The sequence below is a fragment of the Zalophus californianus genome, chromosome 2 (assembly GCF_009762305.2).
Source record: "Zalophus californianus isolate mZalCal1 chromosome 2, mZalCal1.pri.v2, whole genome shotgun sequence".
Taxonomy (NCBI): domain Eukaryota; kingdom Metazoa; phylum Chordata; class Mammalia; order Carnivora; family Otariidae; genus Zalophus; species Zalophus californianus.
Window position 1 is genome coordinate 170,596,333 of NC_045596.1, and position 26,568 is coordinate 170,622,900.

General features: G+C 39.3%; 1 protein-coding gene across 7 annotated transcripts in view; it reads right to left on the reverse strand.

Annotated features, from left to right (window-relative positions):
- Positions 1–26,568, reverse strand: part of UNC5D (unc-5 netrin receptor D) — a 524,695-nt gene that overhangs the window by 217,616 nt on the left and 280,511 nt on the right. For all 7 annotated transcript variants that reach the window (XM_027600322.2, XM_027600321.2, XM_027600320.2 and 4 more), the window contains exon 2: positions 4,410–4,628. In XM_027600322.2, coding sequence (XP_027456123.1) covers positions 4,410–4,628 — 219 coding nt within the window. The remainder of the gene's footprint in view (positions 1–4,409; positions 4,629–26,568) is intronic.

Consider the following 26,568-nt stretch of genomic DNA (forward strand, 5'->3'; position numbering starts at 1 on the left):
TGAAATTTGTGACTTTTATTGGTCTTTTTTGTTCTTTTTCCTTTTTTTTTTTTTTTTTTTTTAAGTGGAGAGGGGAGACTTTTACATGGAAACAGAGAATGTAATCAGCGCTGCTATCTGCAAGACATGGAGTTGCCTAGCAATGCTAGGGGAATTAAAAGGGGGAAGCAATAGCAAAACAGAACCCTGCAAAATTACAAGAGGGCACAGTGTTAAATTGGCTTGCACTACTTATCAAAAGGTCTTTCTTTGAGAATGGATATAGGATTTCGTAGGAGTGGTATAAAAAAATACCTGGCCACTTTTCAGTGTTCTTCCTAGCTTTCATTTGGAGTTTACCCAATGGAATTCTGCCATTTTGAGTTCATTACTGGACAAAATCTAGGCCAGAAACATCTGACAATAAAACACAGAGCCTCACTGAGACACTGGTGCTTGAGTCCTTTCCAGTTGGACTAATTGAATATAAGATATATAAGCCTTTCATATTCTCCCATTGTTTTACAGGCTTTTGCAGCTCACATGGCAAATGCTGTTCCCTTTGTTGTCCTCTCCCAGACTTCAGAGACTTTCTTTGAAGTTTTCACAGCAGGATAAATGGGGCTGCTTTGTTTGTGACTCAGTCTCTCCCAACACAAGGAGTATACAAGATCCCAACCCTGGGAGCACAAAAGCAGAAACTTTGGTGACACCAAGATTTGATTTGTCTTCCTCCTTTACCTTGATTACGCCAAATCTTTTTTTCTTTAAGAAGGATACTATACTTGTAATGTATATCTCTGTCTTCAGTTGCTATAAACTCTTGCCTAACAGTGCCAGAAACGTGACCTAGAACAAAGGATTAGCCCTCACAGAGATGGCAGAAATGATGAGGGATAAAGAAATCCCAATGGAACAGCTATGGTATTATACACTTGGGAAACGAATACGAAACAGGCTCAGGATGGAAAATGAGGAGCCATGTGCTGAAACACACCCTTACACCAGTAAGGGAATTTATCAATATTCTGACTAGGAAGGGGAACAGGAAACCATACATAGAGAGTAGAGATCTGGGTTCTATTTTGTTTTTCTTTAAGATTTTATTTTTAGGGGCGCCTGGGTGGCTCAGATGGTTAAGCATCTGCCTTCGGCTCAGGTCATGATCCCAGGGTCCTGGGATCGAGCCCCATGTCAGGCTCCCAGCTCAGTGGGGGAGCCTGCTTCTCCCTCTCCCTCTGCCTCTCCCTGATTGTGCTCTTTCTGTCTCTGTCTCCATCTCTCTCTCAAATGAACAAATAAAATCTTTAAAAAAACATAAGATTTTATTTTTAAGTCATCTCTACACCCAATGTGGGGCTCAAACAACCCCAAGATTAAGAGTTACACACTCTACCGACTGAGCCAGCCAGGTGCCCCAGGAGATCTGGGTTCTAGAAATAGCTATGCCATAAACTAGTTGTAGCTCTTGGAATTTAAGATTTTTATTGTGTAAAATAGGCCTGTTAGGTTATCACTAAGGTCCCTTCCAGTTCTCACATTTAAATTCCAGAATTCTGAGCATGTTTTGGTCTGAAGAACAACATCTCGAAAACAGGCACTTTTTTTTTTCCCCCTTCCTCATACCAGTTCCAAACCGCAACAGGGAATTATGATAAGGTTTTAGGTGTTTCTCTACCTTCTGAAGTTATGCATCTATAACGCAATCCCAAATGAGTTCAGAACTGTATAATGTTTAGCACTGTTTATATAGGTTTAGTTCTTTGTGTTCTTCTTTATTGATTCCCAGGAAGAAACAGAGTATTGCTCGAAGATCTTTTTGAAACAAGTTTCACTTTTGGCTTTGGAAGAGAGCATACTCTTCTCTGCTTGCTTCTTTGCTGGCAGCTGATATTCCTCCTCCTGACTGCTAAGGAAGTAGCGCTCTGGATCCATTTCCTTTTCATATTACCCATTCTCTCTTGACAACTCCTTTGTCTTCATGGCTTCATCCTTTCCTGATGACTACCAAATTGACTCTTCTATCTCAGCGCTCTACAAACTCCAGATCTACACCTCTTCCTTATACCCCATAAATATTTCAAATTCAGCTTGTCCAATGATCTCAGCCTTCTCTCCTTGCTGATATAATTACTGGCATCAATAGCATCCCCCTTCTGCTTCTGTTGGGATTGTTATTCCTCCATATTCTCCATTCATTCATTCATTCATTCCGTCAGCTATTCAGTCTGATTTGTTAAAGTGTTTCTCATACAAGAAATGTAGTTCTTATTTTTGTGGCCACTGCTCTAGAGGCAGACTTTTCCTTCCCTCAACTGAAATATCAAAGTCTCCTAACTCATCCATTCTCGTTTCTTCTTACCTTCCCAAACACCTGTGCCAGATTCGCTCCTTGAAGCAGAGCTCCAGCCACTGCATTCCCATATATCAATACAATCAATCCCCACTACCACCAAGATTCATAAAATTAAGTAAGGAACTCCTCACTTCCTATCTGAGGCCTTTTGAGCCCTCGATTGAACTGAATTTGCCAGTTTCCACATCCATTTTCTATTTCAACCAAATCAAGCTTCCTGCTGAACAGATATTAAGCTTTCTTTCATTTGCTAATGTTGACCTCCAAGCCACAGAGATCCCTCTCTCTCTCCTACTTAGTGTAGCATCAATTAATAAATTAATTCAGTTACTTATTTTGAATTAAGTAGACACTGATGTCCCTTTCAAATGCTATGGATTCCACGCTTTTCCTGATAATCCTAACTGGGCATAATCTTTTTTTTTTTTTAATCCTCCATAGGATAGTGCACTTATGGGTATATTGGACTTCTACCTATCAACAGGTGTAAAGTCCTAGAGAGTGCTGTTTGCATTTTACCATTCTTTGAATACTCTGCAAGGCCTTGAGTAGCAGTGGCATATAGTTAATAAATTAAGCTGATTTGAAACTTCCTAATTATATTCAGGCTTTTTGACTTATTCAAACTCTGTTATCTAGACAGTGAGTGGGGACTAATGAGAGCAATGATCTAGGGTGAGAGCAGATTGGTTTTAGGGTGAGGCTAAATTTTCAGTTAGTCTGAGGAGCCAAAGTTCAAAAGCATATACGGTTTCTGTTACGCACTAAAATTTAACAAGTTATAAATTCAGCAAGTTTTTTTTTAAAGATCTATTTATTATTTTAGAGAGAGAGAGTGCACACAAGCAGGAGGAAGAGCAGAGGGAGAGGAAGCAGACTCCTTGCTGAGCTTGGGTCTCAATTCCATGACCCTGAGATCATGACCTGAGCCGGAATCAAGAGTCAGATGCTTAACCTGACTGAGCCACCCAGGCGCCCCTAAATTTTGCAAGTTTTAGGTCAAATGATCTTGCTTTCAGATCAGGACAAATCTGTGGTTTACTTAATGTTTCTGAGTCTCAGTTTCCTTATCTATAAGAAGGTAATGATAGTGTCATTTATCCCAGAGGACTGTTGGAAGGACAGTGAGATAGGAAGTTCTGTCAAATGCTTAGATGAGAATGGTACATAGTAAGTGCTCAATAAACACTAACCAATACGGTCATTACTCTCATCATCCACCACTCATAGGCCAAATCAGCCACATTAATAAAGACGGTCCCTAAATTCTTTCATACCGGAGGTCCTGTTCAAATTTGGCAATCAAATTTGGGCTTTGTCATTACACAGTAGTCAAAAGAACTTAAAGGAGAGTCAGAAACCACCGGCCATGGAGAATGACATAAACAAGGATAAGATCTAGGAGGAAAGGTTAAATAAACTGAAATTATGTTGCTTAAAGAGGTGTTCAGTGGAAGATTTGCCTTCCAAAATATTTAGAATGGAGAAAATGAAAGCAGTGACTTGTAGGTTTTATTTCCAGTAAGAATACTAGCTTCCATACAAAATTGGGTGCTAAAGTTATATAGAGCAGGGAGATAAAAATGCCCCTTTACCCTCCTAGAATAGGCTAGCAAAGGAGCTGTGGAGTCATTTAAACATATGATAAGAAGCAGGGCAGAGGACCATAGGGGAAGGGAGTGAAAATTGAATGGGAAGTCATCAGACAGGGAGGAAATCCATGAGAGACTCTTAACTCTAGGAAACAAAATGAGGGTTGCTGGAGGGGAGGTGGGTAGGGGATGGGGTAACTGGTGATGGGCATTAAGGAAGGCACGTGATGGGATGAGCAATGGGTGTTATACAAAGCTGATGAATTTTTGAACATACATCTGAAACTAATGATGTACTACACGTTGGCTAATTGAATTTAAATAAAAAAAATAAGCATACGATAAGCACCTAATATTCCTGGATGATGTTAATATGACCTCATTCAAATAAATCACTGGCGGGTGGCTCACATAGTTTTTCCCCGCCATACGACAATGTGAGGATACCAGGTGAGGATATAAGAATGGCTTCACATTCTTACCTGAACTCTCATCCAGACTCTCCTCGGAGACATGCTCATTTTGATGGACCCACTCGCCATTGCATTTAAAGAATATCTGCATGGCTGGCCTTGCTTTGCACCTCAGTGCAATGGGGTTGCTCTTGATGATGTAAGCATCGTCTGGCTCCTCTATGAAATGAGGCAGCGTCCCAGGAGCTGAGGGGATGGACTCAGGAAGGGCTTCCCCATTGTCAGTTCCTGCAAAATCAAAGAGGCCATGAGAACACTGCCTATATCAACAGCACATGCATCGGGATGCAAAGCATAACCCACACCAGCTCTAAGAATCTGTGCTGGAAAATACTGCAGCCTATCGATACAGCCTATGCAGATGAATTCTCTTCTAGAGGCTGAACGAGTATAATATGGTATCTCTAGCTGGACACACCTTCAGGGTCACCAGACAAGGGAAAATAATGAATAGGAGACATCTTCAAACCACACTTTTGAGTCTGCAGGTCTTTGCTGAAAGAACAGAGACAACATCTGGGGGATGAGAGGCTGAACCTTAAGATTCAGTCTGGTGAGTGGTTACCTCAGGTTCAATGAGGCCCCAAGCTGCCTCAAAACTTTGAAATAATGATGGAAATAGCTTTTGTCCTCCCATAAATGAGTGTGGATATTGACCATGTTGTTGGAGGATACTCAGTCTTAAGACATGTGAAAAAAATTCCAAATCGTCTGCCTTCTCTACCTCTGAAACTGGAGGCTGGCTAATATTCTACCTTAGAAAGAGTTTTCTCCAAAACCTCACCAACTTACTGAACCTTCTAAAAGGAATGCACGTTTGTTCCACTGGCCCACAGCTCCATTCTCTGCCCCCAACACTCTCCTCGATATACTGCGAATCTCACTTCCAAGGCAACAAACTAAAACGAATCCCTAAAATAGCCGTGAGCTTTTACTTTGGGACCTATAATTATGTTTCTTCAAAGATAAAAAATGGACATGATTCTCCCCTAAATTCAGGGAAGTGATGAGTAGAGAGAAGCAAAATAAAAAGGGAAAAGCAGAAGCCAAGATTTTGCTTCACTACCTCTTTACTACACTTAGCAAGGACTTAAGTCCTGAGAAACTACGGCAAAGTCAAGGGCAGCAAGGTCTGAACACTAACTAAGCACTGTGGAAATGACCAGAAGGAACAAGTGTGCCTTCCATGGCCACTCCAAAGAACGAACAAAGAAAGCAAGAGTTTCACAGTACTGAGATCCACTATGCCCTGGAAAGGATTATTCATATTCAAAGCAAACCAATCTCCAGGAGGAAGCTGGGAAAGGAACCTAGCAAAAGCCCTGGAAGAACAACCCAGTTCACCTGGCACAAGCCTAGGTGACAGAGAGGATGTGTCTTGTGATTTTGCCTGGTTCTCTTTGCGCCTTCAGTGTCATTCAGAACAAAACAACTGAGCCTCTTACTATTCACACTTAAGCCAATCAGCTATATCAAGTAAGCGCTATCAAAGGTAAACCCAAGCCACAATATTAGGGGGTAATATTTTAAGACTTAGGGCATTCTCAAATGCAAATCAAGGGGGAGAGACTAGGGCACAAGAGGTATGGTTGCCTCTAATTCTAGGAAATAAAAGGAAGTGAGTTATGAAAAACATGCCTTGCCAGTGGGAACACACGAGCGCCACTCGTGCCCCCGCAGTGAATTAAACAAAACAAGAGTTTGAATCTCCAAACTGGTTTTTGCTACTAAATGCATCAACATAAGGGGGGGGAGATCTCACACAACAAAGAGTTGAAAATACTATAAGCTTTAGGGGCGCCCGGGTGGCTCCGTGGTTAAGCGTCTGCCTTCGGCTCAGGTCATGGTCCCAGGGTCCTGGGATCGAGCCCCACATCGGGCTCCCTGCTCGGCGGGAAGCCTGCTTCTCCCTCTCCCACTCCCCCTGCTTGTGTTCCCTCTCTTGCTGTGTCTCTCTCTGTCAAATAAATAAATAAAATCTTAAAAAAAAAAGATACTATAAGCTTTAAAATCCATTTGTAATAGAAAAGCTGGCTCATATGTAACTGGATGTACCAAAAATTCATCAGAAAGCAAATGCCCTAAGTAGCAAGAGAATAAACAATTTATGTCATAAAAGTACCAATACAGTCACTCAGAAAATAAAATGTGTATGTATATGGAATAAGAAGGGTTTCAGGACAGAATCTGAGAGCGGTTTTTTTTTTTTTTAATGTTTTAAATTACATTTACAATGGACTTCATAAAATAGATCATATATTAATTCATTTTGTTACTGACTGCTCATGCCAATTTCCATCTTCAATAAATACTAAGTCCCCTCAGGCTTTTGTAAATCCATGCATTAGAGGAAATGACAAAGGCATTAAAAGATTTAATATGGACATCAACCAACTCACACTCCCATCACGGGCTTGAGTTCTGTCCAAAGTAATTCATTGCTGCAGAAAAGGGTCACCTGATAAAGAATATCCAAACCGTACAGTGGTAGCCTGAATGAATGGCCACAGGCATACATTCCGAAGGATGAATTTTGCTTAACTAGTGACAATGCACCAATGTCCAAAGTAACTACTAAAGCAGGGACAAGGAGCATCATAACTAACCCTAAATAAATAGTAAGGCCACATTTATTTATTTATGTAAATAAATAAATTTATTTATTTATTTAATCATTTATTTTATTTATTCAGAATCAATAAAATGACATTTATTCAGAATCAATAAAATGACAAAGGCACTAGATCACAAATCAAGTTTAAACCATCCAATTCACAAAACAGAGATCCAAAAGCAATTAGGCTACCCTCCTGTTATTTTAATAAATACCCTTTAAATAAAGTAACAAGTTCAGATTCCACCTGAAACTGAGCAGAAGAGTAGAATAGAGAAGTAGGCGGGTAGGTGTCCTAGCTATCTCAAGGACCTCCATTAAGAATCAGTCAATCCTCTGCTGAGTCACAGACCGGTACCTCTGAAACAAATAATACATTCTATGTTAAAAAAAAAAAAGAAGAAGGAGGAGAAGAAGATAGCAGGAAGGGAAGAATGAAGGGGGAGTAATCAGACGGGGAGAAGAACCACGAGAGACGATGGACTCTGAGCAACAAACTGAGGGTTCTAGAGGGGAGGGGGGTGGGGGGATGGGTTGGCCTGGTGATGGGTACTAAAGAGGGCACGGTCTGCGTGGAGCACTGGGTGTTATATGCAAACAATGAATCAGGGAGCACTGCATCAAAAACTAATGATGTCATGTATGGTGATTAACATAACATAATAAAAAAAATAGATCCTTATCAAGGAAAAAAAAAAGAATCAGTCAATCCTAATGCTCAGAGGAGGTGGGGTGGGTGGGGAGAGGCAAATTGTAACATTACATCGTAATTATTACTGAAGCCATGTCAAAGTCATATATGTATACGAAAAGGGCCAGGATCCATGAAAACAAGGAACAAAGGGAAAAATCAATTTATCAAGGGTGGCAGTGGGAAGGTGAGATCATAGGTATATTTGCATACACATTACCATTTATTTGTATCCTTCCCACAAAGAAATAAGTGATTTTTTTGTTTGCTTGTTTTGGTTTTTGTTTTGTTTTGATTTTTGTTGTTTTGGTTTGTTTTGTTTTTTGCTTTGTATAATGAAGTGTTGGGAGTGGTATTTACCTAACACTGTTCCCCTAGTCCCACTTCCCCTCCCCTAAGTCCCACCATGGGCTCAGGATCAAGTTCACGTTACAGTAATGCCCTGCCCTTCAGATAACTCTGGTGCTGCAAGAAGGCTGGGTTCTCCCCACAAGCCGACCTCCAGGATCATACCCCTTCCTTACCTCACAAGGCTGGGAGTCACCTACCTCCATTTTGCCCCAAGGATGCCTTCTGTGCTCAACCCCACGGACTGGCTTAGAACATAATTGCTCAGGAAATTCTCAGGGGATTCATCAAAGCAAAAGGGATGTGACAGAAAGAAAGGAAGTGACTTGGGTACTTCTCAGGGGCTTAGAATTTGCCAACAGATCCTCTTCTTTAGAGGTGGTGGGCGGTGGGGGGCAACTCACTTTAATAAATGATTTTATGGAAGCCTGCTTGAATACTTTTGGGCTTCAGGGTGAATGTACCTACTGACCTCAATACATCTACCCCTGCTTTCTAATTCAAAGAAAAGTTTTAAACCTGGTGTGATGAATGCTGGCAACTATATGACCCAGTCAACTGCCTTTTCCCATACTTGCTTTTACAATAGAGGCTGGAGAAGTCATGGACTCAGTTTACTCCTTTGCAGGCAGGAACGGTCACGTGACAGCCATCTAGCCAATGAGTCACAAGCAGAGATTCCTGAGACAGCTTTCATTTTCCTGATAAAGGAAACAGGTCTGGTAGGTTCTGTCCCTTCTCCCTTTTGTCCCTGCCTTAACTAGGGAAAATCAAGAGGAAAAACAGTCCCAGAGGAGCGGACAACATAGAGGCTGAAATAACACCATGGGGCACCCACTTCCAGATGATTTTTTTTTTTTAATCTTTCCTTATTTAAGCTACTAACAGTCAGATTTTCTGTTGTTTCCGCAGAAGATATTCCTCACTGATACAACTAGATCTTCCTTCTTCAACAAAGCCAGGGCTCCAAGCTTCATTTTATTAAATTCAATGCTCTCCGTGTTACTGAATTTTGGACAGCTAAAACACATGGAAACTAGGATAGCAGACAGTAAAGTAAGAGCAGCTCGGTATTGAATGATTACAGATTATGGTGATACACCTTCTACGTGGATTAAGTCACTTAAGCTCCGTAGCAACTCTCTGGGGTGGGCACACTATCCTGTTTGCATTTGAGGAAATGCTTCGATTCTGTGCCTTGTCTAAGGTCATCCACCTAGTCAACGGGGCTCAGAATGTGAACACAGTTCTCTGACTCCAATCACCTCACAATTCCATTTTAGTTCAGATGAACGGACCCTTCAAAGTCTGGTATGGTAATTTAGTGAGTGCCTTATGGCAGCAGCATGTGGTTCATAAAACCAAAAACAGATATAGAATGGATACATTATCTGTGTGGTTCCTTACAGCCTACATTTAAGTATAATATTCATCTTAAAGATCACTCACACAGTTACCCCATTAGCTGGACTGTGATTCCAGGTATATTATGGGCACATCCTAGACAAGGTCTTGAGAAAATATTTTTGAGAGAAGAGCACAGAAAGTACTCAACTAATTATGATCAAATGACTAGGTATCCTCACTAAAGTTAGAAAACAACGAAGTTGAAGAATACGTGTTTGAGAATAAAATGAGAAAGCTTTTTCAATATTTCATTTGGAAATTGTTTCATCTCTGAGCAGGAATATTTAACTACTGAAACTCCCATTAAAAATAACAAAGAGTAGGGATGCCCAGGTGGCACAGTCCCTTAAGCATCAGACTCCTGGTTTCAGCCCAGGTCATGACCTCAGGGTTGTGAGATCGAGCCCTATGTTGGGTCCCGCACTCAGCGATAAGTCTGCTTAAACTTCTCCTTCTCCCTTGGCCCCTTCCCCTGTGAACATGCACACACCCTTGTTCTCGCTCTAAAAATAACAAAATAGGGGCACCTGGATGGCTCAGTCCTTAAGCGTCTGCCTTCGGCTCAGGTCATGATCCCGGGGTCCTGGGATCAAGCCCCGCATCGGGCTCCCTGCTCGGCAGGAAGCCTGCTTCTCCCTCTCCCACTCCCCCTGCTTGTGTTCCCTCTCTCGCTGTATCTCTCTCTGTCAAATAAATAAAATCTTTAAAAAAATAAAATAAAAATAAAGAAATAAATCTTAAAAAAAAATAACAAGGAGTATTATAGGAAACAGTGAACCTCAGGAAGAAAGAGACCGGGATCACGGCAATGCCATTCTATCATGTTTAACCATACAAAACTGCCACTATTCCACTGGTTGATCTGTTAAATCTGTAACAAGATTGGGCACACTGGAGGCCAGAGTCATTCCAAAGTGGGATTCATAAGACCCTGGGCTATCACCAAAATATGTTGGCATTGCACAGGGTTAGAGTATAAATGGAGTTGAGCGAAATTCCAAATTATTTTCACACTTTTTACCCACAAGAGTACTTTGAAGCACATTTCTTTTTATTTTCCTTTTTTTAAGATTTATTTATTTATTTATTTAATTTGAGAGAGAGAGAGAGAGAGAGAGAGAGAGAGAGAATATAAGCGGGGGGAGTGGGAGAGGGAGAAGCAGGCTTCCCGCTGAGCGGGGAGCCCGATGCGGGGCTCGATCCCAGGACCCCTGGGATCATGACCTGAGCCGAAGGCAGACGCTTAACCACTAAGCCACCCAGGTGCCCCTTATTTTCCTCTTCTGTTTCCAAAGTATGCTTGTACTCTCACTGGAACAAAACATTCCTATTTGTTTCAATGTCCAACCAATAATTCTGCCATTAATCAAAGACTAAATCTGGCAAGAGTGAAGAACTTTAGAAACAAATAATCTGACTTAAACTCTGGGTTACCTCTGTGAACTTCAGTGAGTAACTTAACTATGAGGTTCCAATTTTCTCATTCATAAAAATGAGCAACTGAAATTTATTAGTCAGTGGTTTGTGACATTCAAGTGAGATAATGTATATAAAAAATACACAGTAAATGCCCAAATGTTACATAAATACAATATGCCACCACTACAACCTCCTGGATAAAGAACAGCAAAGAAAAGAAAGATATTTATAATTATGATCTCTAGAACTTCCATTCCCAAGCTTATTATCCTAATATTTATATTTCAATTTTGTGATTATGACTCTTATTTTCATCCCGGAGCCCTCATGATATGGAACTGTTGCTTGTAACATGTTTTTACTATTTACTACCCATATGTATGTTAGTATAATTTTGTTAGGTCAAAACCCAGGAAAACATGCTGTGAAGCATTTATTTATTCAATAAACACGTAGCAAATGCTTATACCATACACCAGGCACATGGTCATCCTGCAAAGCAGTAGGATGATACACAATGGACTTCCTGACGGCCAGATCCCAAAACCATTGCCTTTAATAGGCAAGCAGTTATTAACCAAAGGAGATTTCACAGTAGTCCAGAGGCCCTCTCTGTCATATTTAAATGAGCAAGGCACCTTAGAAATAGCTCTTTAAATTCCACTCAGTGTCTGTGAGCATACTGGTCCACGGAAATATGCAAGTCAGAGCAGAAAGCCATAGGAGGCAAACCAAGTTACATAATCTAACACAACACAAAAGAGCTGGGTTCTTTGTTTTTGTTTACAGAAATGTGGCTTGTCTCCACATGGTTATTTAATTAGATAAGGAATGCACTGCACCCATTGAATGAAGAACAACAATAGGAATCTTACATAGCAAATATTTAATGCAATTTAAGAAACAGACTCTTTCCCTAGACCTCAATAAGAGTTTTCTTTTTTTTTTAAACTCAAACTATTCTGCCTTCTTCCCAACCTCTCATATAAATGGAAATGTTTTATATATCACTGCATTTGCATAGTTCACTTCACCTGTGTCGATCTTCTATCTCATCAACCTAGGATATTATTCCATTGAGCAGATCTTAAATTTTGCAGAGTAGAAGATAGTAAACAATGCTTACAACACAGTCAAAGAAATATGAAAGGTCACTCTTTGTTCCTCAAACAGGAAACCTTAGATTTCAGTATAGCTTATGAAAGGACATTCACTATTCCCCAAATTATCATAATTTACCTTCATATGTTCATTTTTTTAATTGACGTACGTGTGCATGACTACTAAGGTTAGTCAATGTTCTCTGTATTGGAGATTCAAAGTTCACTAAGACATAGTTAATTTACTCAAGGAGCTCACACACTAAATTAGAGACAAAAAAATTATAGAACAACGATAAACATGCCAACGGTATATCGGAAGTATACACAAAATGTCATAGGTGCACTGTGGAGAGAGCCAGCCTGACTTTCCTTGGGAGTGTTCATGGCAAACATCACAAGGGAAAAAACATTTCAGCACAATTTGGACACGGGAATTGAACAGGGGAACAAATGGGAGAAGGCATTCCAACCTAGGTCATGGCATGTGACACCATGCAATACAAGTTGAAAACAGGGAGATATATCTTCATCAGAACTCACATTTTAGAGTTTACTTTAACATTTATACTAAATCATTGGCCCTACTTGGCTCCAACATCCCTGTTTCTAAGAATTTTTAAAAGATTTTATTTATTTGAGAGACAGAGAGAGAATAAGAAAGCACGAGCAGGGAGAGGGAAAAGCAGACTCCCCGCTGAGTGGGGAGCCCAACGTGGGTCTCAATCCCAGGACCCTGGGATCATGACCTGAGCCGAAAGCAGATGCTTAACCGACTGAGCCGCCCAAGCATTCCCCCAACATCCCTGTTTTTATGTGCCTTTGACTAAGAGCTTTCTTAGATGTAGATACAAAGAAACTACTAAACTACAGAGAGATAGCATTCTTGGTTTAACAAAATGGGTCCCAAAGCCAGGTTAAAGTAATTCTTTGTGTATGCTTTGAATGAGGGAGAAACCATGTTTGTTCTGATACATGGGATGGAGTTATTCTTTAAGCCATACCAACACAAGTGGTATATCTCCCAAGGCCACAGGGAAAGTTCTTTTTGTTTTTAAAATGACCACCATTTTGGTTCTTCCTTGACTTATACACAAAACAGACTTCTGACGGTGAGTCTAAGTCAGAGATTTCACATTCTTTCTGATGGCAGGCCTTGTTCCTGAACAGAAACAAGCAATATACAACCAGATTTAGCACAAGACCCCTGTACCCACGATAACAGTTTCTCCAATGGGACTCTGATATGAGAGGCCAAATTTAGTCCAATGGTTCTCTACCTGTGATGAGATTATTAAGGATTTAAATTTTTATTGTTTTGCTTTCACTATATTTTCAAAATATGTTCCAAAAATAAACACTTAGGAACAGAATATATAACTATATACCTATATATACATATATACATATATTTATATACATATACATAAACAATTATCTGTTGAATAAAGGGATATAAAAGGCTCCATAAACTATGACAACTTCTAGATTTTACTTCATGGTGTCTAACTTCTACTGTATTAAAATTCACAAATCAGAGAAAAACTAACAAATATGTCCCTAGGAAAAAATGTAAAGGATTAGATTATAAGATTTATAAAAATTATTCATTCTAAAGTGTAAAAAAAAAAAAAAGAGTAATATTTTGCTGAAAATAGTAGATAAGATGAAGCTTAGAAATTGTTTCTTAATTTTTTCCCCCAACAATGGATACATTTGTCTATGAATATGTACCACTGACTAGTTTTCAAATTCTTCTGAAAACCTAGTGGGATTTGGGAAAGGTTTTGCTTTTCAAAGTGCTTTTCATTTGTAACTGACAGTTTTCGAGAGTGAGGCCATTCATAGTTATGGAAAAATGGTTGTTTTAATGCAACACTGAATGACAGAAAACCAAACAATCAAACACCATTCTCATATTTTTCATTCTTGGAAAATTACCTTTCAGGAAGAGCTTCATGTTTTATGTTCTGTACACGAATACAGCAGGGACTTTCAATCTTTTTTATGACAAAAAGAAGAAACAAAAGGTGGGAAACAAAAGCATAAGGAACAAACACTAAATTCCTTTTGAAATAAACACACTTCCGTTACATGTCGGGTCACATTTTAAAAACTCAGATGGTGACCCATAAATCGCATAGCTCAAAAATTTAATATGGGCCTATTTGACTGCAACATGGTTTGATACATTTTTTTTGTAGATGATCTGGACTCAAGCAAAACAGAGTGGGAGTTCATCTTAGATAAAATCTGGGCCAACTCTTACCTCAGGCCCTCAGAGGTTAAACAACTTGTCAAAGAGCTCCAAGGAGCAAACTTAGGTTGAAATCTCTCTGTTGACACTTACAATAATATTTTCCCCATTCTGCTTTCCTTTGGACAGGAGACAAAAGGCTGAATATACGACTAAGTCTTGTGTTATCATCTACTGAGAAATTATGTGCAGAAAACAACCTTGTAAAATCTTAGGATGACCTTGTAACTTGCAAACATTCTAGAAAAATCAAATACAACAAAAAATATAATCTTTAACTTTTATGATGTTTTCTATTGAAAATTATGTCTTACAAAACACTAGAGAAAAAGACAAATAATACATATATTTTTGAACACATTGTTGTCTATTGTCACCAAATTCCCAAAGATTATTACTATTCATAAGTCGGTATATTTCATTCCGTATCTTTTTTTATCAGATGTATATTTAATATTTGGGTTTTCTGTGCATATTTGTGAGATGTTATTTCATATTGTCATGGTATTACTTTTCATTAACCAGATTCTTAATGATTGAGAGTAGATGTCAATTTTGATCTTGCCATTGTCTTACTATTTAACAGGTATTTCCAAACTTTATTTTCTATTGATATTATAATGCTCCACTTACTTATATTCTGATTAGACTCAAATATGTATCTTCAACTCATTTCTCTCTCTGGACATTCAAATCTATATAAGAAATTGCCTCCAGATATATTCACATAAATGTTCCTATAGACCCCTCAAAAAAATGTTTTTAAATATTTATTTGAGAGAGAAAGAAATAGAACATGCAAGTGGGAGCATGCGCAGAAGAAGAGAACCTCAAGCAGACTCTCCCTCTGAGGCAGAGCAGGACAGAGGGCTTGATCCCAGGATGCTGAGGTCATGACCTGAGCTGAAACCAAGAGTCAACACCCAACGAACTGAGTCCCCCCAGGCACCCGTAGAACCCTCAAACTTTTTATGCAAGCGCAGCTTATAATTACTTGGACCCTTAGATCTGTTCTTTGGCCTAAGTTCCCCAAATGAAAGAGTAACCTTAGCAGTCACTGAGTTCTCCAAGTTCCCCAGGGCTGGGCATCACCTACTTTCTTCTGCTCGGACCCCACATCCAATTTATCACTAAGCCCTACTGGTTCTGTCTCCTAAATATCTTTGTAATTCAGTAACTGCTTTTCATCCCTATTCCTACTACCCTGCCCCTAGTCATCACCACTGTTCTTCTGAATGACTACCATTGGCCCACGCTTCATCGTCATTCTTGCTTGCCCTCCTTCACATCGAATCATTTCACCAACAGGAGGCTCCAGGGCCTGTCAATTCATTCGGGGGTCCAACACTCCACCTGGGATCTCTCTGCACCATGCTTTTTCTTCTGCCTACGTTACTAATTCCTCCCTGTTTGGCTTATAGCTTGTTCTCATCTTTCAGGCTTTATTTAGTTGACATATCATATGTAAAGCCCTACTGAAACAACAAAAATTCCAGGATACATTCCTTCTTTGTCCTTCCATAATACTTTGTACTACTATATAATTATTCATGTATACCAATGTACCTTACTTGTAGGTTCCATGAAGGCAAAGGACAAGCATATCTAAATAAGCAGTTAAATGAAGCCATGATGAAATGCTGTGACCATTCTCTGTAACAAATATGTATTAAGTACATATGTGTGACTAAATTTATTTTCAGAAAAACTTTGCAAATTGGCATAGCCACCAGCATTATAGAACTTTAATAATTTTCCTCATCCTTACCAGCATTAAACATTTGGTGATATTTGTCAATTGATGGATAAAATGAATATTGTTTCACATATACTTCTTGGTTACCAGCCAAGTTGAATATTAAAACATGTTTATCAACTATTTTCATTTATCCTTTTACAAATTTCAAACTCATAGTTTCTACCATTTCGATTTTGTTTTAGTTTTAAGAAAAATGTAGCTACAGAAGCTCTAAAAATAAGTACAAACATAACTTAAATGCATAGATTCCATTGTTTCCATATCAGGTGCTGAATCATACCAATTATACCCTAATTTTATGGTATTTCTTCCAATCCATCAATTCTTTCATTCATCACCAATTTGGACTTAAAAAATCAAAAGATCAGTTCCACTATTCCAAAAGCAACAGAATTTTGACTAAAATGGTTAGCTCTAGACAAAAAAAGGTCTTACGCAGGGAAGAACTTACATTTTAAAAAAAATCAATATTTTATGAGGAGGATTCATAAAGAAAAGAGGAATAAGATTTGTCTTCCATTTCTTAATGAGATGACCTTCTTTGCACAACAAAGTCCTTCTTCTGGAAATCACACAGGATGTTGATATGAGGATGAAGTTTTCATGCTCATATGAAATCCTTTAATTCCTTTGTTATTTTTCCTAATACACAGATTTAGTTGATCCTGCTGAGATGTGGTATTTAGTAAAGACTGACAATAAACCACATGGCACTACTGACCAGCAATAGAAGCTGTGCCCTGATTCGATTTGGCAGTCATCTGACTGGGAGGTGGAAAGTGTACATTTGAGGTGGCTTAATTTCCTTACCCTCCTTAGAGAGGATGTCAGACACTGTCAGAGACAGATTTATTCCAAGTTGTATTAGAAGCACAAAATACTGTTCCTCCTGATGTCTTTCATCAAGAGGCAGCTTGATATAAGGGAACAAATGGGGGCTTGGAGTTAAAGCTTGATTCAAATCCAGGCTCTCTTACAATTAGTTATAATATCTTGGGCAAGATATCTAACCTACTTTGTCCTCCAAATTCTTCCACATAGAAAAAGAATACTATAGTATTATAGTGCTATAGTACTACGAAACTGTTGTATACATTCAAGTAGGTAAGTGTAAATTGATCAGATTATATGGCATATGATAAGCACTCACTATATAATAGAAATTATTATTAGCATATTAATTATTGAATGGAAATTAAGAGATAGATGGATGGGCAAAGGATGAATGTAGATTTCCATCTGTAGATTATTTCATTTGTGAGAAAAAAATGGCTATGTCAAGAACCCCCAGGACTCAGCACTTCAAAAAATGCCTAAAAATTTTACATATTTGTTCCTTACAAAGTCAAGGGGAGCAGATAACATAATAAAAAAATTATTAAAAAAAAAGAATACATGACCTGAAAATATGCTATGTTGGCATATGGATTGTTTCAAGGTAAGACATTCGAGGCCAAAAGACTCAAGAGCTTTTTACTTCTTCCGTAACTGTCTAAAACAATTTAGATAGAGTCTGGACCAGGAAGAGAGCTAATGCCAGAGATAGCTTTTTACATCACAAAGACTGATGCCTAGGACATGGCAAACATTTGTTTATCAAGCATTTGCTTATCTTCCTATGAATTATCTTCCTCTCCTTTGAAGTCCCACAGCCCCACCTCTTCTTCTTAGCTCAGGATGACAACTGCCTGACTGGGAGGCTCATCTCTTTGGGGTTCCCCTATGCAGGAAATTAATTTGTTTTCTCCTGTTAACCTGTCTTATACCAATTTAATTATTAGTCCAGGCAAGGAACTTAGAAGGAAGAAGGAAAAAGTGTTCTTCCCCTGCAGATATGGTGCCCCAATATAGAACCCTCCACTCACTGGAACTGCTCCCTCTGGAGCTTCTGTGGTTGAGAGATCCCGGGACCTTTGACAGAAGCTGGCAGAAGGTAAAAATTCTTACCACGTCAGTTTTCTGGATCTCTGGCTGTGGGATCTGGTGGAAATGAAAGTGGTGAAAGTCCTTTTCTTTTTTTTTTTTTCCAAATGCAGATTAGCAGGAGAAAATATTAGTGTGAACTAGTTCCTTGGGTATAGCAACTCTGGTAAAAATCTATTAAGAGTACTCTTGTTTTCAAACTGAGGTTTCTAGAGGGGAGGGGGGTGGGGGGATGGGTTAGCCTGGTGATGGGTATTAAAGAGGGCATGTTCTGCATGGAGCACTGGGTGTTACACGCAAACAATGAATCGTGGAACACTACATCAAAAACTAATGATGTAATGTATGGTGATGAACATAACATAATAATAATAAAAAAAGAATACTCTTGTTTTCTATCAATCCTTTTCCTCCAAGAGATGGCCATTGTTTTCCTCTATCTTAGTCTTTTGTGTCATTGCCTTAAGAAAGAAAACCATAGGCTAGAACACAGGCAGAGGTCCTATTAGCCTGTGTTTCCAGCCGGCCGCACAGACTGGTGAGTTCAAAGTTCTCACCAGATCGGTGTCTGTTCAGACAAACTTGCTGCGGGTCTCCTATGTAAAAACCAGATGAGGTTTCCCTACATCATGTTTTATATTTTGAGAGTCTGGTTTTGTGACCAGTGAGAATATTCTCTCAGGTCTCTGCCCACTGAAAGGGGGAAGTACAGGTGCGTATCATGTGGTCAGTTGAATACTCTGAGATTCTGAAATGCAAAGTCACAAGAGCACTTTCTTTGTCCAGCCATGCCAGCTCTCAGGGAAATCTGTCTTAAGGAATCCAGCCCATAAGTGGCCTTTGTCATCTAAACCTTGACTGTCTTGTTAGTGCTGGAAAAGTCCCATTCCAGCAGTGTGTGCCTAGTGTCACAGAGCAGTGCGTCTATGACTCGAGGCATCTCATGACCCCAAGGGAGACCCCAAGGGAAAAAAAAACCAAAACCCTGTTTCCACTATACCATTCTTACCAACCAAGACAACAAAGGTCTTTGCTTTCTCAGGCTGACTCAGGGAGAGAACTTTCTGGATCTTATGAGGGCCACACCTTTCGCACTTTCCTCTGGACTGCCTATTGCATCCTTGGTTAAGCCATAAAAAGCTTTGCTTACTGTCTTGAGTAGCTATTAAGAATAATCGATTCTACCCATCAATGGATGAGATTGATTGACTTAGGAAACTTAGGAAAACTGTATTTGAAAAAAGAAATTAGAAAGCTCTCATCATAAAGCAATAGTCTCACTCGTTCCTGTGGAAAGACCATAGAAAAAGTAGAGATTTCCTTAATAAGATGAAAGAACAGAAATCAGAACAAAAACTAAAGTCCACAACTAACATAAATTTCCCTTTTTAAGACCTGGCCTGCTTACTTCCCCAAATTCCTTTACCTCCCCAAAGGTTTCCCCCACCTTCCCAGAAAATGAGGTAAACACTCAGCCACCTATTTTAGCTTTCCTTTTCTGACAAGATTTACAGAGCACTCCAGCCTCATCTCTAGGCGCCAAATGGAGAAGTTACTCATATAAATGCAGAAGGCAAGGGAGCAAATTTATGAGAAGCATCTGGGATAAACAATAAGGCTCTTTTTGCTGGGCTCCGTAATCAGGCTCTATGAGCTTCAGGGCTTCCCTGTCTTTTGTGGATATGTCGTGGACCTCCACTCAAAGAACTTGTGTCCCCTGATCAACAGCACTTCTAAATTACAGAGCCCTTTACCCCTACTTTTAGATCCTACCAGTTTTAAAGGGGAACTAAAAAGATTAATGGCCATTCACAAGCCCACTCACAGGGAATATATTTGGCTGCTAAGGGGTGTTCTTCACAACCATGATAATCCTGTAGTTATCACACAAGCCAGCCCCCCACCCCCCATATAAAACCTCTCTCACAGAGGCAACAGTAGACCAGAAAATTTCCAGGCCCTCCTGCACATGACCAGGAAATGGTTAAGCTGGAGGCTGATATTCAGGGACTGACAGAAACATAAATAGAGGCTTCTTCCCCTCAGGTGAATTGATCTAAGGTTAAATTGGGCACTCAAAAAGCAGGAGAACATCCAAAGGCCTTTGCTGAACACTTTGTGCAGTCTTTTCAAAGGCATACTGCTCTAAACCCTGAAGCTCTAGAACACAAAAATCTTGTAATTTACGTATTAATAGACAGTATTCTTCCCTGACAAAAAGGCAAAATCAAAATAGTGTGCTTGGGTGGGCTACTCAAACTCTTTAATAATGGTATTTTTATAGTGGGAAAAAAACTACACAATTCTTTGAACATAGCTTGCAGGAATGTAGACCAAGGGGGGGAAAAAAAAACACAAAACCCAAAAACAAAACAAAAAGAAGAATTAGAAGAATTAGAATAATTCCTGGGTGGCTCAGTCATTACGCTTCTGCCTTCAGCTCAGGTCATGATCTCAGGGTCCTGGGATAGAGCCCTTCATGGGGCTCCCTGCTCAGCGGGAGGCCTGCTTCTCCCTCTCCCACTCCCCCTGCTTGTGTTCCCTCTCTCACTGTCTCTCTCTGTCAAAAAAAAATAAAAAAATCTTTAAAAAAAAGAATTAGAATAAATAGTTCTTGATTGACAACTTGAATCTTTAGAGATACAAAATCGTAACTCTAAGAGCAACTCCAAGTCCACTCACCCTTTCCTATTTGCCTTCAGACATTTGAAGATACCGTAAAAATAATCAGGACATTGAAAGTACAACTGTCGTGCACTTAAGAAAAAGGAGAAATTACCCCAGATTTCTGATAGACAAACACACTCCAAAAATCCTAGGAGAAAGCTTACATTCTTACCTGTCCCTTGAAGATGTAAATCTTACCATGTCTTTGAAGAGCAAACACCCCAGGAGGAAGGAAAACTATACTGTAAGACTAAAAATAAGAAGGGAGATGTAAAAGCTCCTTTGCACAATCCGGTCCACAGCCATCATAATATCACTTGTCAAGGACAAAGACAAATCTTAAAAGACTTCTCCACAAATACTAGTAAAAAAACTAGAACCATCTAAGCGGGTAACATTATCCTGTTCCATCTGCCAGAGACACCAAGATTCATAAACTAGTGAGTTTTGGATTGCACCTGATTCATAGCTAAAATTTTAAGAACGGAAGCTACGGAGTCTCTGTGTCTGCCTTTTTATATTTATCTATGGATAAATATAAACGGATATATATATATGTATGTATGTATGTATACACACACACATGACATTTTTCTACCTCTGGATGTTATTGTCAAAATTAATTTATAAAGAAGTCTATTTAATGGGCTTACAGACAAATGAGTGTTTATCAAATTAAGTATTTCCAAATCTCAGAAATATAATGGAAGTGAACTCAAATGTTCATCAAGTTCACATGCTCTCATATAATTCTTCGGTAAAAGTTAGTTTAATTTTGTTGGTTTTGGAGTTATCAGCATTAACTATTATACTTACATTCTACCTGTGTTTACTAAAAGTCAACTGAACTCACGCTATCTCTGTTACTTAGTCAGCAAGAAAGATAACTTAAAACGATGGCTAACTGCTTTAATGTCTCATGAAATCTTCATAAGGAATCTAAAAATGGTTGCTAAAAAAAGGGTATTAAATAGAAATAGGAGGAGAGTTTTTAGGTAATCATTTCAACAATGATTGTTCTATGGTATATCTACCTAAAAATAGCTAAATTTCTTTGACTTCCACTGTAAGTGTTGTGCCAGGTTAAGTGATGGCATTTCATTGACTATCTAGGTCATTTCCAAATATGATGAAACACAGAAATATTGGTTATTGAACATAGGTTTATCCACTTTTGACTTATTACAGAGAAACTAAAGATATTTGCATCTGCCAGTATACATGTCTGGTGCCACATACAAAATAAACTGTACTATAAGAAAATGTATGCTTCTAAGATATGAAATATATTCACAAATTTGCCAATTTGTTTTAAAGATTCTATTTATTTGTCAGAGAGAGAGCGAGCACAAGTAGGGGAAGCAGCAAGCAGAGGGAGAAGCAGGCTCCCCACTGAGCAAGGAGCCAGATGTGGGGCTCCATCCTTGAACCCCGGGATCATGACCCAAGCTAAAGGCAGATGCTTAACTGACTGAGCAACCCAGGCGCCCCTTGAAAGGCTTTTAAAAGTCTGAGGTTCCTTCTAAAAAGTTCCAGCACAGGGCGCCTGGGTGGCTCAGTCATCTGCGTCTGCCTTCGGCTCAGGTCATGATCCCAGGGTCCTGGGATCGAGTCCCACATCGGGCTCCCTGCTCAGCGGGAAGCCTGCTTCTCCCTTCCCACTCCACCTGCTTGTGTTCCTGCTCTCGCTGTGTCTCTCTGTCAAATAAATAAATAAAATTAAAAAAAAATAAAAAGTTCCAGCACAACAGATTAAAAGATTCTCTATAGTCAATCACTATTCTTGCTGTCCTTATGTAAATAATCAAGCCAACTTTATTGAAACGAGACATGATGGGCAAACAAATTAGTCTTACTACGGTTATCTTCGATGGAAATGGGGGTGGTTGTAGAGAGAAAAATAATGTTTCAGTAGAATACACACTTATGGAGATTCCAGTTCTGTTCATTGTCTTTGAGGTTTTGTTTTCCACCTGTAAGCTGGGCTGGATCCTAAAATTATTGTAGTTTCCTCAAATTTTTGGCTACCACTCCCTAAACCAGCACTTCCAATTTCTCTCCAACCTTCTGACTTGAAATCCTTGAGAACGGACACTGCCATTTTACTGAAGCTATGTAAGCTAAAGTTGGACATGATATACACTTCAAAGAAATCACAACAGGTCATGTACAGACAATCCCTGTGCCTGTTGCTGTGTGGGCCACTCAGATCACCTGAGACATTCAAACTGCAAACCAGGAAAATCTGTCAAATTGCCACTGCCCACCCTCACTCTATCTGAAGAAGCCTTGACCCTGACAGCTAAAAATCTTCTTGACCGGCTACTCTCAAAACTCTGAAACCAAGACTGTTCTCTGCTCCAATCGTTAACTGCTGTCCTTCTGTTTCTATAGAACTATCTCTTCATGCATACCTGACTGCTTGCTTGAAATGACTTTAACTGGATTGACCTATTGTCAGGACTAGACACTGGATCAAAGAGAGCAATCTACCAATTCAACATCTGGACTGTGAAATTTCTTGGGGAAGTTTCAAAGGTGAGATTCGTGGGGAGAATACATGACCCCAAAATATGACACTATAACACGTTGATTATTTTGAGCTGAAGTCAATCAAGACCCAACAGATTCAGTAAGAGGTTTTTGTTTTTACACCTCTCTCTTAACTTTCTATAAGAATTTGGATAGAGAGCCTGTACCATGAAGAGAGCTAATACCATAGATAACTTTTTATGTCAGAAATACAGAAATACTTATCCCTGTGGCACAGGGGGAAAAATATATATATATACACATATATTTATCTAAATATTTTTTTTAACCAAACACTTGTTCCTCCCATCTTCCTATGAATTGTCTTTCCCCCACTTGTAGTTACAGACCGCAACCCTTTCTCATTAACTCAGGATAGCATATAAGCCTCAACTGCCTACCTACCTGGTAGGCTCAGACCTTTGGGGTTCCCATATGTACAGAATTAAATTTGTGTGTGTGTGTGTGTGTGTGTGTGTGTGTGTGTGTGTGTGTGTGTTTTACCTCCTGTAACAATGACCTATGTCAGTTAAATGATTAGACCAGCCAAAGAACCTAGAAGGGAGAAGGAAAAATTTTCCTTCCCTAAGATCACAACCCAGTGACCAGTTCTTAGGACCTGAATGTTCTTTGAGGATTAAGGCCACTAGGCTTTGCTGTAATGTGTTTGGTAAAGAGCTTTATGTACATCATTTAAAAACCTAAAGTTGTACATTGAGAATCTGGCATTTGACTTACGAAGCTTAAGGAAAAAAAAAAAGAAGCAACAACAACAGAAAAGCCTACTACACACTTGAGCCGCTTAGTATTACCTAATCAGCTTAATTGCACTGGGGTGAAACCTGGTCTGCATGCTGTCAGCAAGAACAATGGAAGGAAAAAGAGCACTCTAACAGTAAGTGTAATTACATGATGTGATTTAATTATTTAGGTATCTCAGCACCCTACCTCCATATGCAAATGAATATGAATCAGGCAACATGTACATATCACTAGGGCCATTCCAGTTTGCTATTTGTCATCAGTAGGTTGATGCCTTGCAGGTATCTGTGGCTTATAGCAAGCATTTCATTTTTTGGCACCTAGGGTCTGGGTCAGGAGATTGGCAATGACCTGTGTTACTACTGAACAGGTTTTGAAATTAAAAGAAACAACCAGTACTAGTTGGTACTTTGGGGGAAGATATTAAACCAGCATTCAAATGGGTCCATGTACCCTAGAAGGAATGAAACATGTCCTACTGGTTAGAGGTAATTTCCAGGGCAAAGATGTAGGGAGTCCTGGAAAGGATCAAAATTTTCTTGTTAGGTAAGTGGAGAAATGAAAGAACAGACGCTGAGATCACTACACTATCATTCTTCTACTCCTCCTCCTGTCTCAATCTTTTTTTGAAGCGCAAATATACATTAAAGGAAGTCTGACTACAATACTTGCCTAGTCAAATACAGTCTCTGTGGCCATTTAAAATATTAACTTACAGAAGCAATAGCATTGCAAAATCTGAGGAAGGAAATATGTTCTGATATCCTTCCTTTAAAAATGGATCTGTGTACTTTTCAGATACAATTTTCTCTAAATGGTTAACTTATACTTGTTTAGAATAGATATATATATATATATATATATATGTTTTTTTTTTTTAAGTAGGCTCCACGCCCAGCAGGGAGACCAACGTGGGGCTTGAACTCACAACCCTCAGATTAAGACCTGAGCTGAGATCAAGAGTGGGACGCTGAATTGAGCCACCCAGGCGCTCCTAGAATTGATCTTTAGGTAACTCTAGAATCATCAACCTAAGGGCTCTCAAACACGAGACCAAAAAAGATGCTTATAGTTGATTAGAATTAGAATTGAATGCCATAACTGCCAAGTGGACAGAAAGCACACTAAATACTTTTATCAGAAGAAAACAAAGTCATCAGAAATCAATGTAAGACCGTGCTTAAAGCTGACAGAATGAGGTATACAATGGCACAGCAGTCCTGGAGAAAGCTATTAAGTATGACATTAGAATCCACTCCAGAAAAACCCCCAGACCCATGCTGCATTACATCCCTATTATACAATCCCTAAGATGCGAAATGTAAAAGTAAACAGAGACTTAGAAATGATTTTTTCCCACTGGATGGATGATAATATATTATGTTGTCTATAAAAATGACCAGTTGAGGGGCGCCTGGGTGGCTCAGTCGGTTAAGTGTCTGCCTTTGGCTCGGGTCATGATCCCAGGGTCCTGGGATTGAGCCCCATGTGGGGCTCCCTGCTCAGCGGGGAGCCTGCTTCTCCCTCACCTCCCCGCTTGTGCTCTCTGTTGCTATCTTTCTCTCTCTCAAATAATTAAATAAAATCTTCTTTAAAAAGTGACCAGTTGATTTTAGAAGTCACATTAAATCTGACTGGACATTGTCCATCTTTCAGGAAGGAGCCTCTGGAATACAATGATCATCACCACATACAAGGGATTCCAATCAAAACACCACCTCCTTATTTATCTGCTATAGGGAATGCCACTGGCAAGATCAGGGTCCTTGGGGCAAAGGGATAAGAGAAGACCCTGAAAGTCTCAATTCAAAACAAAGAGGAAAAAAAAGAAAAACAACAACCAAGGATCCTACAATGGTTTACTATTCAAGGTCTCAGCGTGAAACTACTAAGGTGTTTTATTTATTTATTTTTTTGGTCCAGGTGACTTATTATATAGAAACTCATAATAAATTGTGATAAAAGCAGAAGTGAATACACACAAAGTTTTGACCCATAATAAATACGAGTAACCAGTTACTCATACACAGCATGCCTGGCTGTGGGGCCGGAACAAATGTCACTATGGAGGGTGGTGAAAGATGAGCTATATCAATACACATTTAATGGAGCAAACTGGGCATTCACCCATCATTAAAAATTATGGAGATGAACCATGAGAGACGATGGACTCTGAGAAACAAACTGAGGGTTCTAGAGGGGAGGGGGTGGGGGAATGGGTTAGCCTGGTGATGGGTATTAAAGAGGGCATGTTCTGCATGGAGCACTGGGTGTTATACACAAACAATGAAACATGGAACACTACATTAAAAACTAATGATGTATGGTGACTAACAAAATAAAATAAAATATAAAATAAAATAAAAATTATGCAGTATAGGGCACATTGAATACTCAGTGAAAACCATTATAAGTGACATAAGCATTTATCCCTCTTGGATAATTGCCTTTTCTTGGATGGCAGAAATTAGATTTTCATATGGGAAAAGAAAAGTAATCCTTCATCTTCTAACATTGAAGTTCTTGGACATAATCCTGTAGAGATTAAAATGTGAACACAAAAAAAACAAAACAATTCACTCATCTTCCAGTCTACCCTACACTTGTAGTCCCCACCTCACACTAATCCCAGATGAAACCACTAGGGACAACCACAAAGACTGGGGTGATGGGGAAAATCCACTTGGCT